Genomic DNA, 16,680 nt, shown 5'->3' with positions numbered 1-16,680 from the left:
AACTATTTTCCTTTTGTTTGTTTGTTTGTTGATGCCTGTCTCTCTTAGAGGTATTCTTGAAATATCTGGTGACTTTTGCCCATCTTTTATTTTCTTTTTTTTTTCCTATCTTTTCATACTTAAGATTGAGGCCCTCAAAACTGATGGAAGCTCTGGTGGTCTCATGGCGATTTGTAGTAATGTTGTCAGTCAGTTTGCTTTTTGTTAACGTTCCCCTTGCTGCAGTTTTATTTTTCCCCATTCTGACAGTTGCCATCTTTGATAATTTTATTGCACTCTCTCTCATCTACCATTTGATCTCTCTCTTCATTGTCTTGTGAGTTTTTAATCTGTAAAAATTCCTTTATTGGCATTTTGGGTAGGAAGTATAGATAGAGATATGAGTTCAGTCCAGCCAGTGGAATGAGTCTCTGGTGCCAATAAAGTTGGGTTTGGGATTTATCCTGAGTCTGACATGCTTGACCATTACATGTTGTGTCCCAGAAGTGAAGGCCGTCGAGTGTCCTCACTGATGATTTGATCTTGCAGTATCAGCCACAAATACTCCCACTATGGAGGGAGGCCCTATGTAGGAACCTGTATGAACCACCTTTCTTTTTCTTTTTCTTTTTTTTTTTTTTTTAAGATTTTATTTATTTATTCATGAGAGACACAGAGAGAGAGACAGAGACACAGGCAGAGGGAGAAGCAGGTTCCATGCAGGGAGCCTGACGTGGGACTCGATCCTGGGTCTCCAGGATCACACCCTGGGCTGAAAGCGGCGCTAAACTGCTGAGCCACCCGGGCTACCCATGAACTACCTTTCTAATGGAATTCTAACAACTACCCCAGAATTATGTCCTGACTTAGAAATTTCGGATGGCTTCTGGCCTTCAGAGCCCACTTCCAACTCCTTGTCAGGCCTTCTGTGATCTGACTCCAAGCTGACTTTTCAAAGCCTCTGCTCTACTTTACTCCATTCTACAGTGTGCAGGCCATTGGAGTACCTTGTGTCACATTTACACCACCATGTCTTTGTCTTCCAGCTTTTTCCCTTGGTTCTGATGGTGCTGCAGTCTCTGAACAAATCACTCCCATTCTGGAAGCCCATCTCAGTAAAGCCTTCTCTCCCAGCTCTACCCCCTAATGAATCATTCCTTTTCCTACAGGGTACCTTGTGTCACTACTTAGCATTTATTTCATCTATATCTCCTTTTACGCAAAACACAGATTCACTGATTCCCTCAATGCCCTCTTCCTTACAAAGATGCCATCTGCCACCTGGCCCATATTCCCATTTTCAGCCTTGCCCAGCAAACCTTACTGCATTCCCCAAGCTGACTGGAGCCCAAGTTATTTTATTTTTAAGATTTTATTTATTCATTTATGATAGAAATAGAGAGGCAGAGACACAGGCAGAGGGAGAAGCAGGCTCCATGCCGGGAGCCCAACGTGGGACTTGATCCCGGGACTCCAGGATCGCCCCCTGGGCCAAAGGCAGGCGCCAAACCCCTGAGCCACCCAGGGATCCCCTAAAGCCCAAGTTAAACTCTGGGCCTGCGAGGCCCTTACAGCCTCCATGCCAAGCCCTCTCTCCTCTGTCATTTCTTCACTTGAGAGAGGAGAGCTGTAGGGCCGGTCACAGGTCTCAGGCTTTTTTCTTTTTTTTTTAAGATTTTATTTATTCATGAGAGACACACAGAGAGAGAGGCAGAGACACAGGCAGAGGGAGAAGTAGGCTCCATGCAGGGAGCCCAACGTGGAACTCGATCCTGGGTCTCCAGGGTCATGCCCTGGGCTGAAGGCGGCACTAAACCACTGAGCCACCAGTGCTGCCCAGGATCAGGCTTTCTGAGCTGCCAATGAAGGGATGATCAGAAGTATGGAGGAGCCAGCTCCCACTGTGGGGAGCCTTGATTAATGGAACACAGAGGCCAGGAGGGAACCTGGCAGGCAAATTCCCCCTTCCTTGCAATCCCTTCTGTGGGGTTTGTCAGGGAAGGTTTTTCCTTTCAAGGTTTCCAGAGAAAGTTAATCCCACTGAACAAACATGTCCCAAACAACCCATGTGTCTTCCTGGCTCATTGTGAAGCCTGCCTATGAGGTAATCCATTACCTCACATTGCTTTGTAGCTTTCCTTGCTTTCCTTCCCTTTATTCCTCACCCGTCTCCCTGCACATATCCCAAATAAAACATCAGCACTTTAATCCTTGTCTCAGGCTCTGCTTTCCGGAGGACCTAGGTAAGATACTCAAGCATCTGTTAATAAATTTGGCAGTCATGGTTTAATTTTTATTTTTAAGATTTTATTTATTCATGAGAGACAGAGAGAGACCGAGACACCGGCAGAGAGAGAAGCAGGCTCCCTGCGGGGAGCCTGATGCAGGACTTCATCCCAGGACTCTGGGATCACTACCTGAGCCAAAAGACGCTCAACCACTGAGCCACCTAGTTCCCCCAGCAGTCCTAGGTTTTAATTGTTCAATCATGTATACAAGAGTGGGAAATACCAGAGCTCTTCCACTGACTTGACATTGAGATCCTACAATACTTATACCTTTAGGAATACAGAAATGTCAATTATATTGTCAGGTTAACAATTTATCAAGAAGTATAGGCTATAGACTTGTAGGTAGGCATTTATTCTGGGGGTTATCTTCACATGACTTGGAAACAGTTTGAGTTTTGGTGTTGTCCCTGACCCAATTGTTCAGATAATACTTCCAAAGTTAGACTCACTTTATCAGATAGTAACAGTTATGCATATTTATGCAAGTTTATAATATTTATGCAAGTATATAATATTGCAGAGTAGAACAAGTTTGCTAAAATTTCTCATTTAACACTTTACCAAATCGAATCTTTTGAACTAATTTTATCTCTTCCTCTGCAACTCTTTACCTCTGAGATGACTTTTTAAGAACAGTAAAATTCATCCTTTTTTAGTGTACAGTTCTGTGAGTTTTGACAAATGCAGTTTTGTAACTACTACCACAACTGAGAACCTTGCCATCATCCCCCAAAATTTCCCTCGTGTCATTTTGTAACTAACTCCTCCTATTACCCTCAGACCCTGGCAACCACTGATCAGTTTTGGTCTATATTATTGCCTTTTATAGAATGTCATGTGAGTTTAGTTATACAGTATATATAGCCTTTTAGATGTGACTTCTTTCATTTGGCATATGCTTTTGAGATCCATCTATGTCACTGAGGGGGATCCATAATCAATTCTCTTTTTGATGCTGAGTTAGTATTCTATTGTATGGATGTACCACAATTTGTTTATCCATCTACAGGTTGATAGAATTCCACTTTTTGACTTTTGAACAAAGTTGCTATTAACATTTGTATACAGGTTTTCATGTGAACATATGTGTTTATTGCCTTGGAGTGAGACTGCTATGAGGTGTAATTTAATAAGAAACTGCCAAGTTTTTCCAAAATGGCTGTACTATTTGACATCCCCATCAGTTGGGTTATAGGAGTTCCAGTCGCTCACATCCTTACTTGCACTTAGTATTGTCAATTTTTTAATTGTACCTATTTAAATACAGATAAATTACTGTCTGGTGATTTTTAAAAGTCTGAGGTGAGGGGCCTCCTCATGGCTCAGGCAGTTAAGATCTGACTTAATTTTTGGATCAGGTCATGATTTCAGGGTCATGAGATCGAACCCTGTGTGTTAAGCTCAATGCTGGGCATGGAGCCTGCTTAAGATTCTCTCTCCCTCTCCTTCTACCCCTCCCTACCTCCATCTCCAAAAAAATAAATAAATAGAAGTTTGAGATATAATTGACATGATACACTGTGTTTTTTTTATTATTTTTAAAAATTTATTTATTTATTTATTTATTTATATTTATTTATATTTATTTTTATTTATTTATTTATTTATTTATTTATTTATTTATTTAATTATACAGAGGCAGGGACACAGGCAGAGGGAGGATCAGGCTCCACACCGGGAGCCCGACACGAGACTTGATCCCGGACTCGAGGACCGCGCCCTGGGCCAAACCACTGAGCCACCCAGGGATCCCCTACACTGTGTTTTTAAATGTACAGTTTGATACTTGACATGTATATAATCATGAAACCACTGCCACAATTAAGACAGAACATATCTATTACCCCCAAAGTTTCCTTGTGTTGTTTTGTAATCCCCTTTTCCACCTGAGGCCCCCTACCTAAGCAATCACTGATCTGCTTTATATAAGCAGAATCATAAAATATGTACTGCTTTTATGTCTGGCTTTTTAAATTCAGGATGATTATTTTGAGATTCATCCATGTTACTGTATGCCACAATAGTTGGTTCCTTTTATTGCCAACTTGTAGTCCATTGTATGTATATACAATTTGTATATCCATTCACTTGATGAACATTTCAGTTGTTTCTAGCTTTGGGGGGGGTTACAAATAAGCTGCTAAAAACTGAGCCACTTAAAAAAAAAAGTATATTTTTAATCAACTTTATTGATGCATAATTTATAGTCTATAAAATATACTTTTAAAGTGCATAGTTAGATGAATTTTGACAAAGTCACACTCCTTTTGTAATTAACACCACATCAAGATCTAGAACGCTGGCTTCATGACGAAGATTTGCTTGGGGTCCTTTCCAGTACTTGTCTCCCACTCCATTTCCAACAATCACTCTTTTGCTTTCCAGTCCCTCTAAAATAAAATTTTAATTCCTAGAGTTTTGTAGAAAAGGGATCATACAGTAATATATTAAATTCTAGTTCTTGCACTTTTTTTTGCTATGTTTTTAGATTCATTCATGTTGCAAATACAGCTGCAAGTATCAATAACATTACTTTTTGTTACTGAGTAGTATTTCCTTGTATGAATTTACTACAATTTGTTTATCCATTGACTGTTGTTGGGCATTGGTTGTTTCCCATTTTTTCTCTTAAGAGAAAGGTTGCTGTGAACATTCATGAACAGGCTTTTGTGCATGTTTTCATTTCTCCTGGATAAATGCCAAGGAATGAAATTGCTGAGTAGAGTAAATACACATTTGATTTTTAAAGAAATTGCTACACTTTTCTATAGTTATACTATTTTTAAAAATTCAGGCCAGCAATACCAGTTGTGTTTGACAACACTTATACTACTAGTTTTTAAAAGTTTAGTTATGTGGGTGTGTAGTTAGCAGCTCATTGCGTTTTAAATTTGCACTTATCTATGATGTCAAACATCTCGTGTTGTATTGGCTTGATTCATCTATCTTTTGTAAAGTGTTCAGATGTGACACCCATTTTTTTTATACCCATTCTTAATTAGATTGTTTTTACTGAGTTACAGGCATTCACTTTTTTGCTTTTATTTTTTTATTTTTTTTAATAATAAATTTTTTATTGGTGTTCAATTTGCCAACATACAGAACAGGCATTCTTTATATAGTGTGGATGGATACCAGTCTTTGGTCAGAGTATCTTTTTCACTTCTATATTCCTACTGTGCTCGAGCCCACGGTTCTCTTTGCTATCCCTTGAATAGGCGAAGGCCTTGGGTGTCTCAGAGCCTGTGAACTCTTTGCTGCCTTCAAGGCTGTTCTCCCAGATACACAGCTTGCTTCCAGACCTCCTCCAGTTACTGTTCTAAGGGCCCTTTCAGGTGAGATCTTAACCATCCTATTTGAAATAGGAATCCCCAGGGCCAGGCATTCCTCCCTTTCCTTGCTTTTCTCCATACCACATATTCACCCAACAACTTACTTCTATTTGTTATTTACCTGTGTAAATTACCTGTTTTCCCGAGTAAAGAAAAACATTGACCAGGATGAGCCCCGGCCATAACATGGAAAATAATTCTTTCCAGCCTACTTAGGGGATTACGTCCTCTCCTGGAGGCTGATACACTTAGGGATGACAGATTTCTGAGCCTGCTAGATGCAGGGCGAGGCTGATTTCATCAGCGTCCTGTCCCCGATCTCTTGAGTACTGGAGGCAAGTCGCGGTCCAGTCGAGGAGGTCGTCCCCAAATGACCGCACCGAGTGCAAGAAGGGAACCAGTCCCGCCGGCCCCGAAGAGGACTGCAGCGGAGACGTCATCCTGGCCAACGCTGCTCTTTGCCTAGGAGGAAACCGACGTGGGAGACCAGGAGACCTCAGCGTCCAGCCTCGGCACCTAATCGTCCCCGTCGCCGGAAGTGAAGGACGGGCCCCGCTTCCGGAAAGCGAGAGCTGTTTCCGAGGGGAAGGTCTTCCGGACGGACCCGGGGCGCGCGCGCTGTGGGTCCCGGCGGGCCGGGCCGGAGGGGGCTAGGGGCGGGGACGCCGCTCGGCGGGGACGGCCGGCCCCCTCGCTGACGTCGCGAAAGGACCGAGGAGCGCTACTAAGAGGGACCTGGGCCCGGGGCGCGCAGGTAAATGGACTCTTCGCGGCGGGCTGAAGGGACAGAGGAAGGAGTCGGAGATCTGCCTGTCGGAGGGCAGAGCCTTGAAACTGGGGAGGCCGCAGCGCGGGCGCGGGACGCAAGCGCATGCGCCTCCAGCGGAGGAGGGGGAGGCTTCCCCGACGGAGGGTCTGAGGGCTGCAGAGCTCGAGCGGCGGAAGGACCCGCTGTGGTTTCTGTGGAGAGAGAGGCTCGCTGCTCCTGCCGCGGGCGCGTGGGACGGGGGCGCCCCGCTGGGGGAGAGCGCCTGGGTGTTGGCGGGAAGCGGGCGGGGCCGGGCGGGGCGGACACCTAAGAGGTCGAGTCGTCGGCGCTCTGGGTTAGCTGTTGCGGTGGAGCGAGAGGCAGGTGCCCAGCGGTGATTCCGAGTTATATTTGGACTTTTGCTAGGGCTCCTTTTTCCTTAGTGTGAACCCATAAACGGCGAAGAGGGGTTTTCCATAATTATACGTCTTCCTATATTGTGTGGTCACTGTAGAAGATTCAGAAGCCACATTTTTTCCCCACATTTTTTTTAAGAAGATGAAAATTACTAATAATCCTACCACCCGAGATGGCCATAATTTGGTCTGTTTCATGTTTTTGATTTCCGTGTGCATCTTTTTTTGTGTAATTGGGAATATATTCGTTTTATGTTTCGGTATCTTCTTTTTTTTTTTTTTTTCCCCTGCTGGACATGACCATGCCAATAAAGATTGAATTACCGTGTGCCAGGACATTATTCACATATACTGTTTTTTTCCTAACAGAAAGTCATGTAATTCTCCCAAGTCAGAGATAACTCTTTGGTGTAGTTTCCTTTCAGTAAAATTTTTAGACACTTTTTGGAGAAGCCCGCTATTTATGCTACATTTTATGTTTTGTTTTTCACTCAGATGTTTTTACTCAATGTCCTTTAAAAAAAATTATTTATTTATTCATTCATTCATTCATTCATTCATTCATTCATGAGAGACACAAGCAGAGGGAGACGCAGGCTCCCCCGCCAGGAGCGGATGCAGGACCCGATCCTGGGATCAGGGACCTGAGCGGAAGGCATGAGCCCAACCGCTGAGCCACTCAGGCGTCCCTACTCCATGTTCTTTATTGCTGTTTTCACACATCCTTAACTGCTCTTCAAGACCAGCTTTTTTTTTTTTTTTTTTTTAAGATTTATTTATTTATTTATTCATGACAGACACAGACACAGGCAGAGGGAGAAGCAGGCTCCATGCAGGGAGCCCGACGTGGGACTCGATCCCAGGTCTCCAGGATCACACCCTGGACTGAAGGCAGCGCTAAACCGCTGAGCCACCTGGGCTGCTCTCAAGACCAGTTTTTAATGGTTGTCTAGTCACGACAAATCCTGTTATTAGCTAGCTAGTTTTTGTTTTGTTTTGTTTTTTGTTTTTAAGATTTTATTTATTTATTCATGAGAGACACACAGAAAGAGAGGCAGAGACACAAGCAGAGGGAGAAGCAGGCTCCATGCAGGGAGCCTGACATGGGACTCAATCCGGGGTTTCCAGGATCACGCCCTGGGCCAAAGGTGGGGCTGAGCCGCTGAGCCACCCGGGCTGCCCAGCTAGGTAGTTTGTTTTCAATTTTTTGCTATTAAGATGATGAGAAGGACATCTAATTACATAAATTTTCAGGTTTTTAAATTATTCCTGGAAAACAGTCCTAGAAATGGAGCCTACCATGTAAAAGGATAAAATGAATTTATCATTATAAATCCTCACCAAAATATCTTAAGACTGAAATTGTTTTAAAAGTCAGATTTTTGCAATACTTAATTTTTCAAGAATATGGTTGTCTTTCTAGTTAGTCAAGTTCTTGTCATCTGTTTCTTTAGGTCTTTGTCCTTATTAATCTAAGAAAGGGCTAGTACTGATTTTTTAGTAATTATACCCTCTCTGCTTAAATGTCATGTGTAAAATGAGTATCTTTGAATCAAGTGTCATCCTTTCTTCAATAAAATCATTTTCTTAATATTTGTGTCTAGGTCCTGCTTAAAATATACATAAAATGGTAAGACCAGAAAGCTAAAAAGGCTAAGCTGGAGTGAGGTTTCATTAATACCATAAGTAACCTATGTTCTAAAAAATTCCTAACATTCTGCTTCTACTTGTCTGTTAGAGAAGTTGCCCCTCAGCCATGCATCAGATCCTGTCTATACAAGCAGGAGACCTGTACAGCCTTGATTCTTTCTGAGGAATGGAAAAGGAAGCTAGAAACAACTCAGCGGGGTAGGAAGACAACATCTCATGAGGATGCCAGATATGCTTTGGGGATGGATTCTTCTAGTTTAATAGTTTTGTCATTATTAAAATAATTTTTATTTGTTAGCAAGGATATTTTTTAGAGAATTATAATGTTAACTTTTAAACGAATGAAGTCTTTTGGTCTTTTTGGTTTTATGCAAATAGAATCCTGCCTATGAAATGCAGTTAACACATCAGCTGGACCTATTTCCTGAATGCAGGGTGACCCTTCTATTATTTAAAGATGTAAAAAATGCTGGAGATTTGAGAAAAAAGGCCATGGAAGGTGCTATTGATGGTTCATTAATAAACCCTAAGGTGGTAAGTACAAGTGAGAATAGAGGAACTATAAGGAGGCATTTAAGAATATGTTAATTTTTCATGATGTTATAGGTTAGCCTAAAATTGTCATCTTTGGGTAAAGTTTCTTGTCCAAGTTGTGGAGTCAGACTAGGCCAGCCTTGAATTTAACATTCAGTAGAAGCCAAAGTGCCAGGACCTTCCTCAGGAGATATGAAAGGTTGTGGTCTGGCTCTGGTATAACAACAATGCCTGGATCTTCATCTTCTCATCTGAACTAGAAAAATTTCTGGACAGGATTCAAAGGGGCACCTGCACCCCAATGTTTATAGCAGCAGTCAAAATGCGGGAAGAGATGAGATGTCCATACACAGATAAGGGAGATGTGATATATACACAATGGAATATTACTCAGCCATCAAAAAGAATGAAATCTTTTTTGCCATTTGTAGCAATGTGTGTTAAGTGAAACAATTCTGTCAAAGACAAATACCATATGATTTCATTCATACATGTAATTTAAAAAACAAAACATGAACATAGGGGAAGGGAAGGAAAAATAAAATAGGATGAACATAGAGAGGGAGCCAAACCATAAGAGATGCTGAACTCTAGGAAACAAACTGAAGGTTGCTGGAGGGAGGTGGGTAGGGAATGGGCTAGATGGGTGCTGGGCATTAAGGAGGGCACTTGATGTAATGAGCACTGGGTGTTATATGCAACTGATGAATCACTAAATTCTACCCCTGAAACTAATAATGCAGTATATGTAAACAAAATTGAATTTTAAAAGTAAATAAAAAATTTAAAAAGATGTTAGTTTAAAAAAAAAAAAAAGATCTCTTCACAAGAGGCATGCATTGTGGTTAGGAGCACACACTGGGGAACCATGGCAGCAGGATTTAATCCCAGCTCTGCTACTTAGGACTTTAAGCAAGTGATGGCTGACCTTTAGAGAATGCTTATTACTCTGTTCCTGCCATTGTTCTAAGTGCCTCCTCTATACCAACTCATTCAATTTTCACAACAACCCTGTGAAGTAACTACTATGACTATCTGCATCTAACAGATGAAATTAAGCAATTTGCCCAAGTCCCCTTGGTGATAAATGACAGAGCTAGGATTTAAGCCCATACAGTCTTTGCTTTGGTTTCCTCATCTACTGCACATGGATAATAATACTGATTTCATAGGATAGTTTTAAGAATTAAAATAATACACGTAAAATATTTAGAATATGGCTTTTCCCATGATATTAGTCCTCAATAAATGTTATTTAAAACTTTTTTTACTATTTGTCTTGCAGCTTTAAAATTCTATGATTTTTCTGAACACCCAGTAATTTTGAAAACATAGTCCATAGAAATTCTGATGACTAAAACAGCCTGACATTGGAGTTACCAAAGATAAGACATGTATCTCCAGGATGCTTCAGATTCTCCATGTGTAATTCTTTTTGTTCTCTTTGGTAGATTGTGGATCCATTTCAGATACTTGTTGCAGCAAACAAAGCAGTTCATCTCTACAAACTAGGAAAAATGAAGACAAGAACTCTATCAACTGAAATTATTTTCAACCTTTCCCCAAATAACAATGTAATTAATATGTATTTCATTTTATTTCTGTTAACTTTGTCATGATAATGGGTGTTCCCTAGGGTTGGAGGCTAAACTCCTATAAACCTTTTGTTGGTAACAAACTAAAATAATCGTTAAGAGAGTTCTGGACAGAGTTGAGATTTAGCACTGCCTCCTGCTAGACAAATAAGCTTTGCAGTCTTCTCACATTTGAGTAAACAAAAGCTTAGGTACATTAAATGAGGATAGTTTTATCTGTCTTTCTTACCATATAATAGGGTCAGGAAGATCCCTCTAAATAATACAGACATTTAAATGGTAAAACAGTAAGCATGGATATTTGTGTGTTACCGTGCACATCTTTTACTCTCTCTATAAACTTCTTGAGGATAGGAATCCATGTCTTTTCCATAGCCAGAAGCTTGCCAGTTACCTGGAACAGCCCTTACCATGTCACTCACATACCCGGAGCACAGAGTTCAAGGTTTGAGATACTGATAGTAACCAGTTACTGAGCTGAAGACAGCCCATCTATGGCACATAAAAAATACCTGAAGTTTTGCTGATGAAACTTTAGTATTACTGCTACTATTAACACAACCAGATTCTAATATCATCAATTGAATAAACATCAGTTGGACTTGTTCCTCTTTTGGCTACAGTTCCAGGGAGAAACAAATACGCTCCTGAGGAAGGCCAGGAAACAAGACAGAAATCCAAATGTTCTAAGATAAATAGTATAGTGGGAATAATCATTCAAACCTAGGGAAACAGCAAAGAAGCAACCCATGTAAGAGGGTGCAGCGAGGAGTGCCGTGTACACTGGACAGCGAAGGATGAGGGGACTCCTGGCAGAGGACAGAGTTTGAGAACAGGAAAAAAATGTGAAAGGATGGGACCCCCACACGGTCCAGGCTGGCTAGAAGGTAGGCATGCATGACTGGAGGGTCACCAGGGACTAGAGGGAGTGGGTGTTTGTATGCCATGCCAAGAAGTGGGCTTGACTGTGCAGGAAGGAGGTGCAGCTGTGAGCAGAGTGGTCTAGAGGCAGAGCTGGCAGCTGGTGGAAGGGCTGTTGAACAGAAACACTGTAGGTGGAGAGAACCATTAGGATATGTAGAATAAGAACCTGATCAGAGAGGGAGGAGGCCGATGGGGAGATATCTCAGACACAGAAACTACTGATTTTTTGTCTTTTTTTTTTTCCTTAGATTTCAGAAGCTTTAAAAAAATTTGGTATCTCAGCAAAAGACACTTCAGTTCTAATTGTTTACATTGAAGAGGGAGAAAAACAGATAAATCAAGAAGACCTAATATCTCAGGTAGAAGGTCATCAAGTTTCTCTGAAAAACCTTCCTGACATAACAAATATTACAGAAGTCAAAAAGGTTTGTAAATCTATTTTTAGAAAAAGTGTGCTAGATGAATAATACTGATTCTGTTTGCTTACTGATCACCAGTGCTTGTTTTTTTTTTTAACTTTTAAGAAAGGTTAATATAATTAAGAATTACTTAAAAAATAATTATAGAAGCTAAGAATTAGGAGATGGAGGTTTATTTAAAATATAGTTAGAAATTTAGTTGATAAGGGGCACCTGGGTGGCTCAACTGAGCGTTTGCCTTCGGCTTAGGTCATAATCCCAGGGTCCTGGGATCTAGCCCCACATCTGGCTCCCTGCTCAGTGAGGAGCCTGCTTTTCCCTCTCCTTCTGCTGTTCCCCCTGCTTGTACTCTCTCACTCTCTCACTTGCTCTCTCTCAAATAAATAAAATCCTAAAAAAAAAAAAAAAAGTTGATGAAAGCATTCTCTAAGGATAAATGTATTCTGTATTTTACACTTCAAATGCACTGTATAGGCTTGATCTTTAATGTCTAGATGTACACTTTTAAAATTGGTACAATTTAGTTTCTGTGTTTAGAGGGTTATAACCATAACTGCAATTTAAAGGGAACTTTTGACATAAGTGATGAATTGCCATCTACTTTGGCATATTTTAATCACGTTCGTGACTTGTGATTTCATACCATTATCCCAGTAGTTAAATAAAAAATAATTTAACTCATACATGTTTGTATAATGAAAATGAATAGTACATGAATATATTAGCATGCTAATATATTATGTATAATTAATATATTAATATATAATTAATATATCGTGATTATTATATAATTTTATATAATATATTCTATATATTATGTATTATATGATATATAATTATAATATATAATTAATATATATTAATATATAATGTATAATGCTAATATATTATGATTTGTCTTCTATTTTTACAGATATATAAACTATCTTCACAAGAAGAAAGTATTGGAACGTTATTGGATGGCATCATTTGTAGAATGTCAACAAAAGATGTTTTGTGAAATGACAGAAATATTAGATATTGTCAGCATTTCTTTTTAAAAAGTGGAGTTTTCTTTCTTGATTAAAAAATGTATATATGTTCAATCGTAGAAAACACAGTGGTACAACAAAGGAAAAAAAAGCCACGCCTAATCTTCTCTCTTAATATTTTAAAAGATAGCCACTGTTGCTATTATGTGTTCTCGTCTTCCGATCTGTTTCTATTCAAATATATTTCATCTTTATAAAATTGGAATAATTGGGTGTTTCCTAGGTTCTTGCCTCAGTGATTTTATATTCATCAGCTCATATCCCTGCCCTTACTTCTGGCTGTTCCAGCATTTCCCTTCTAAGCCTCCCAGTTCCAAGGGTTTTACATACAAGAATTTATTTGTCATAACCTTACGAGGTAAATACTAGTATTACCACTGTTTTACACACAAGGCAACTAAAAAATTACACAAATAAGTAACTTGCTCAAGGTCATACAGCTAATATAAAGCCATGTTTTAGAAATGGTTTGGGTTTTCTTTTCCTACTTTATCTTCTATTTTGATTGCAGCAGTTAAGACAGCCTTGGTCAGGGGTCAGCAAACTTTTCTATGAAGGGCCAGATAGTAAATATTTCCAGCTTTGCAGGCCATAACCTCAACTCTTGCTGTCATAGTGCAGAGGCATCCACAGGTCATAAATGATGCGTATACCTGTGTTTTGGTGAAACTCAGTTGACAAAAAGAAGTAGTGGGCAGGATTTGACCTGAGGTCCATACTTTGTGGACTTCTGGGTTAGGTTAGGCTTCGATTAAAGTCCCTAAGGCTCACTGGTTTCACAGGACAAAAGTTTGTGTCATGCATAGTCTGCATAGCCCGCATGAAGCAGTAAACACACAGGGCAGTGACTCAAGAACTTTATCTCCAAAGCTAGTCACGTGGTCCTGCCAACCTCACAAAGGACAGAAGTGTGATCCTGCCACGTGCCAGAAAGCAGGGAGGTGGAAATACTTAGTGATTTCTATCATCATAAATAATAAAGCACATAAGTACATTTCTTGCAGGTAGTGTGCTTAACATTTTATACACATTACCTCATTTAGTCCTTACTACAATCCCAAGAGATTTTTACTAGCAAGGAACTAGATCTAGTCTCTGAAGTCTATTTCAAAAAATTTCAAACCTACAAGACAATTAACAGTACAATAAAAGTCCACATACCTTTCATGTGAATTCACTATGTGTTAACATTTTCCTAAACTAGTTTGCTCTTGCCTCTGGCTCTCCTGTCTGTACTCCGGTGTACACATACTTTTGCTGACTGATTTGAAAGTAAGTTGCAGACCTGGCACTTCAGCCTATACAGTGTTTAGTTATCATACCTCATATCCTTTAAAGTAAACCTCTTAAGAATAATGACATTTTTTGAGGAGCACCCTTGATGTCTTTCAGAATCCCACACTATTTGGATTTGTTGATGATTTAAGTCAGTTTAAATATTTTTGGGAGTAAGAGTAGGTAAGTTTTGTGTCCTTGCCATTGTGTGTTATCAGGAGGCACATGAGGGCTGGCCCGTCACTGCTGATACAGAGTTTGATCAGCTGCTTAAGGTGGTGCCTCGCCCAGACCTGCCCATTCAGAGGCATCTCTTCCCCTGATGCAGTGTTTCAGCTACCCCAGGCTACAAGTCTGGCCCTGTGTTCCTAACATCTCCAGCATACTACCCCTCCCGTGCCATCACTCACATTCTTTTTATTGACGTGTAAAATGTCACATACGTACTTATTCTCCTATTTTTACACATTTATGTTGCCTTCAATGTTTCACTTTTCCAAATAAATCTTTGTACATGTTTCCCTTTCTTTAGGATAGCTTCTCTGAAGTGGAATTATGGGGGGGGGGGGGGAGTTGAACTCATTAGAGACTTTTCAGAGCAGGAAGGTGCCATTCTGCACCCCCATCCTTGCTGCTGGTTTGCTGACAGCAGCTACCCTGAACTCCCATCACAGTATCCAGGAAAGCACAACCTAGTTTGGTTGGTCTCAGAATGAGCAATTTGTATTTGTCAAATTTGCCTGCTATTGACCTTTCCATAGTCCTTAGTGCCACTGACCTCCCACACTCTCCTCCAAATCACCCTTCAACTATTTCCCCGCCTCCCTGTCTGGAGGCTGACCTATATGGCAGCAAGAGGACTCTTCTCTTTGGCTTCTGCTTGGGTTTGGCCAGCGAGAGGCCTGCAGGAGTCTGGAGAGGGGAAGAGAGGCAGCACATTCTCCTGACTCCTCCCTACAAGCTCACATGAGCTGGCTTTGTCCCTGAACCTTTCAATACCTGGGTCAGGTGCCTTTCACCTCTCCCACCTCCGAGAAATAACACACCTGGTTCTTGCACCATTCTCGGTCCCTCTCAACCCACCACACCTTCAGAATTAGCCCCTTTGATCATCTGCATAAAATCTGCTGAAGTTGCCCTAATTGAGTGTTGGGGCCTGATACCCTCTCATTGTCTCAATTAGTTGAAAAGTTACAGAACACTTATGTAGAGCTAGAATCATTGTCCTAGGATTTCCGAACACCTTACCAAGGATGACCCATTCACTGTCTTCTTCCCTTGAAAGGATTTGCCATGATTTTCTTCCATTCATCTTCTTTAAATGGTAAGTTGTCAGTAGAAGTTTAGGGCATTGGCCTGGCATCAGGTTACTGGGAGCCCTGACAAGATGTTAGGGGAGATTCTGGGAACTAAGTTAAACGAAGCTGAGTTGATTGTCTCTTCTCCCTGAGACTTCCAAATGCAATGCCACTTCCTGTCCATCTCACTGGCACATTTCTGGGCTGCAGTAGTGCAGTGGGGAATGTTTTTCAGAGATAGAAGCATGGAGTTTAGTGATTTCTGGGCTGCAGTAGTGCAGTGGGGAATGTTTTTCAGAGATAGAAGCATGGAGTTTAGTGACATGTTCCTCTTAAATCCACAGCCTTTGGAACAATGGTGAGTCTCTGAGGCCCTGGATAGGAGATCTCAGCTTTTCTGGCCTTGGTTTCCTATTTGTAAAATGGGGACATTAATGTCTTTAGTACTTAGGTTGTCAGGAATATCAAATTGTAGAGCACAGGAAAATAGCTTCCTCACAGTGCCAGGCATCTCATTTCTCAGTAAACAGCAACAATCTCTTCTCTTTATGCAGTGGCACCAGTGCTGAGGCAGATAGTTAAAAAAAAAATAGGACTCATTGATGGTGGGGAAAGTAAAACAGTGTAGCCACTTTGGACAACAGTATGGCAGTTCCTTAAAATGTTAAACATAAAATCACCATCTGACCCAGAAATTCCACTCCTAGGTGTGTACCCAATAGAACTGAAAACAGGTGCTCAACCCAAAACCTGTTCACCAATGTTCATAACACATAATAGTCAAAAGGTGGGAATGAATAAACAACGTGGGATATCCCTACCATGGAATATTACGCGGCCATCAAGAGCAATGACCTATTGACACATGCTACGTGTGTGAGCCTTGAAAACAAAGTGAGGGCAGCCCTGGTGGCTCAGCAGTTTAGCGCCGCCTTCAGCCCAGGACATGATCCTGAAGTCCCGGGATCGAGTCCCACGTTGGGCTCCTTGCATGGCGCCTGCTTCTCCCTCTGCCTGTGTCTCTGCCTTTATCTCTCTCTCTGTGTCTCACGTGAATAAAGTAATAAAATCTTTAAAAACCAACAACAACAAAGTGAAAAGCTCAACACAAAAGTTTGCATATCACATGATTCCATTTAAATGACATATACAGAAAGCCAGTTAGCTGTTGCCAGGGTCTGGTGAGAG

At 40.9% G+C, this 16,680-nt stretch overlaps 2 protein-coding genes across 3 annotated transcripts; one reads left to right on the top strand and one right to left on the bottom strand.

Annotated features, from left to right (window-relative positions):
* Positions 1–4,800: 4,800 nt before the first annotated feature.
* On the bottom strand, positions 4,801–15,745 carry LOC144280660 (uncharacterized). The gene is made up of 2 exons (XM_077842922.1): positions 15,443–15,745; positions 4,801–10,458 (listed from the first exon to the last, which is right to left on the bottom strand). Exon 2 carries the CDS (start codon positions 6,473–6,475, stop codon positions 6,119–6,121), a length of 357 nt encoding a protein of 118 aa, XP_077699048.1. The 5' UTR covers positions 6,476–10,458; positions 15,443–15,745; the 3' UTR covers positions 4,801–6,118.
* Positions 6,158–13,127, top strand: TPRKB (TP53RK binding protein). Of its 2 annotated transcripts, none has more exons than XM_077842921.1 (5): positions 6,158–6,356; positions 8,851–8,950; positions 10,402–10,524; positions 11,718–11,894; positions 12,802–13,127. In XM_077842921.1, exons 2-5 carry the CDS (start codon positions 8,909–8,911, stop codon positions 12,886–12,888), a joined length of 429 nt encoding a protein of 142 aa, XP_077699047.1. In that variant the 5' UTR covers positions 6,158–6,356; positions 8,851–8,908; the 3' UTR covers positions 12,889–13,127. The 2 variants fall into 2 exon arrangements, with proteins under 2 accessions (XP_077699047.1, XP_077699046.1); XM_077842920.1 differs by having other exon boundaries at positions 6,160–6,356; positions 8,795–8,950.
* Positions 15,746–16,680: the final 935 nt, after the last annotated feature.

This window comes from Canis aureus, chromosome 12 (genome assembly GCF_053574225.1).
Source record: "Canis aureus isolate CA01 chromosome 12, VMU_Caureus_v.1.0, whole genome shotgun sequence".
In the NCBI taxonomy this organism is placed as follows: Eukaryota; Metazoa; Chordata; class Mammalia; order Carnivora; family Canidae; genus Canis; species Canis aureus.
Note: the sequence above shows the minus strand (reverse complement) of the source record. Positions and strands in the feature narration are given on the sequence as shown.

What these genes read in the sequence shown, in the direction of transcription:
- LOC144280660 (XM_077842922.1), bottom strand. Translation starts at nt 6,475, where the DNA reads ATGCGCTTGCGTCCCGCGCCCGCGCTGCGGCCTCCCCAGTTTCAAGGC.
- TPRKB (XM_077842920.1), top strand. Translation starts at nt 8,810, where the DNA reads ATGCAGTTAACACATCAGCTGGACCTATTTCCTGAATGCAGGGTGACC. An exon ending in ACCTTTCCCCAAATAACAAT is followed by an intron (nt 10,525 to 11,717) that starts GTAATTAATATG and finishes TTTTTTCCTTAG; the next exon opens with ATTTCAGAAGCTTTAAAAAA. An exon ending in ATATTACAGAAGTCAAAAAG is followed by an intron (nt 11,895 to 12,801) that starts GTTTGTAAATCT and finishes CTATTTTTACAG; the next exon opens with ATATATAAACTATCTTCACA.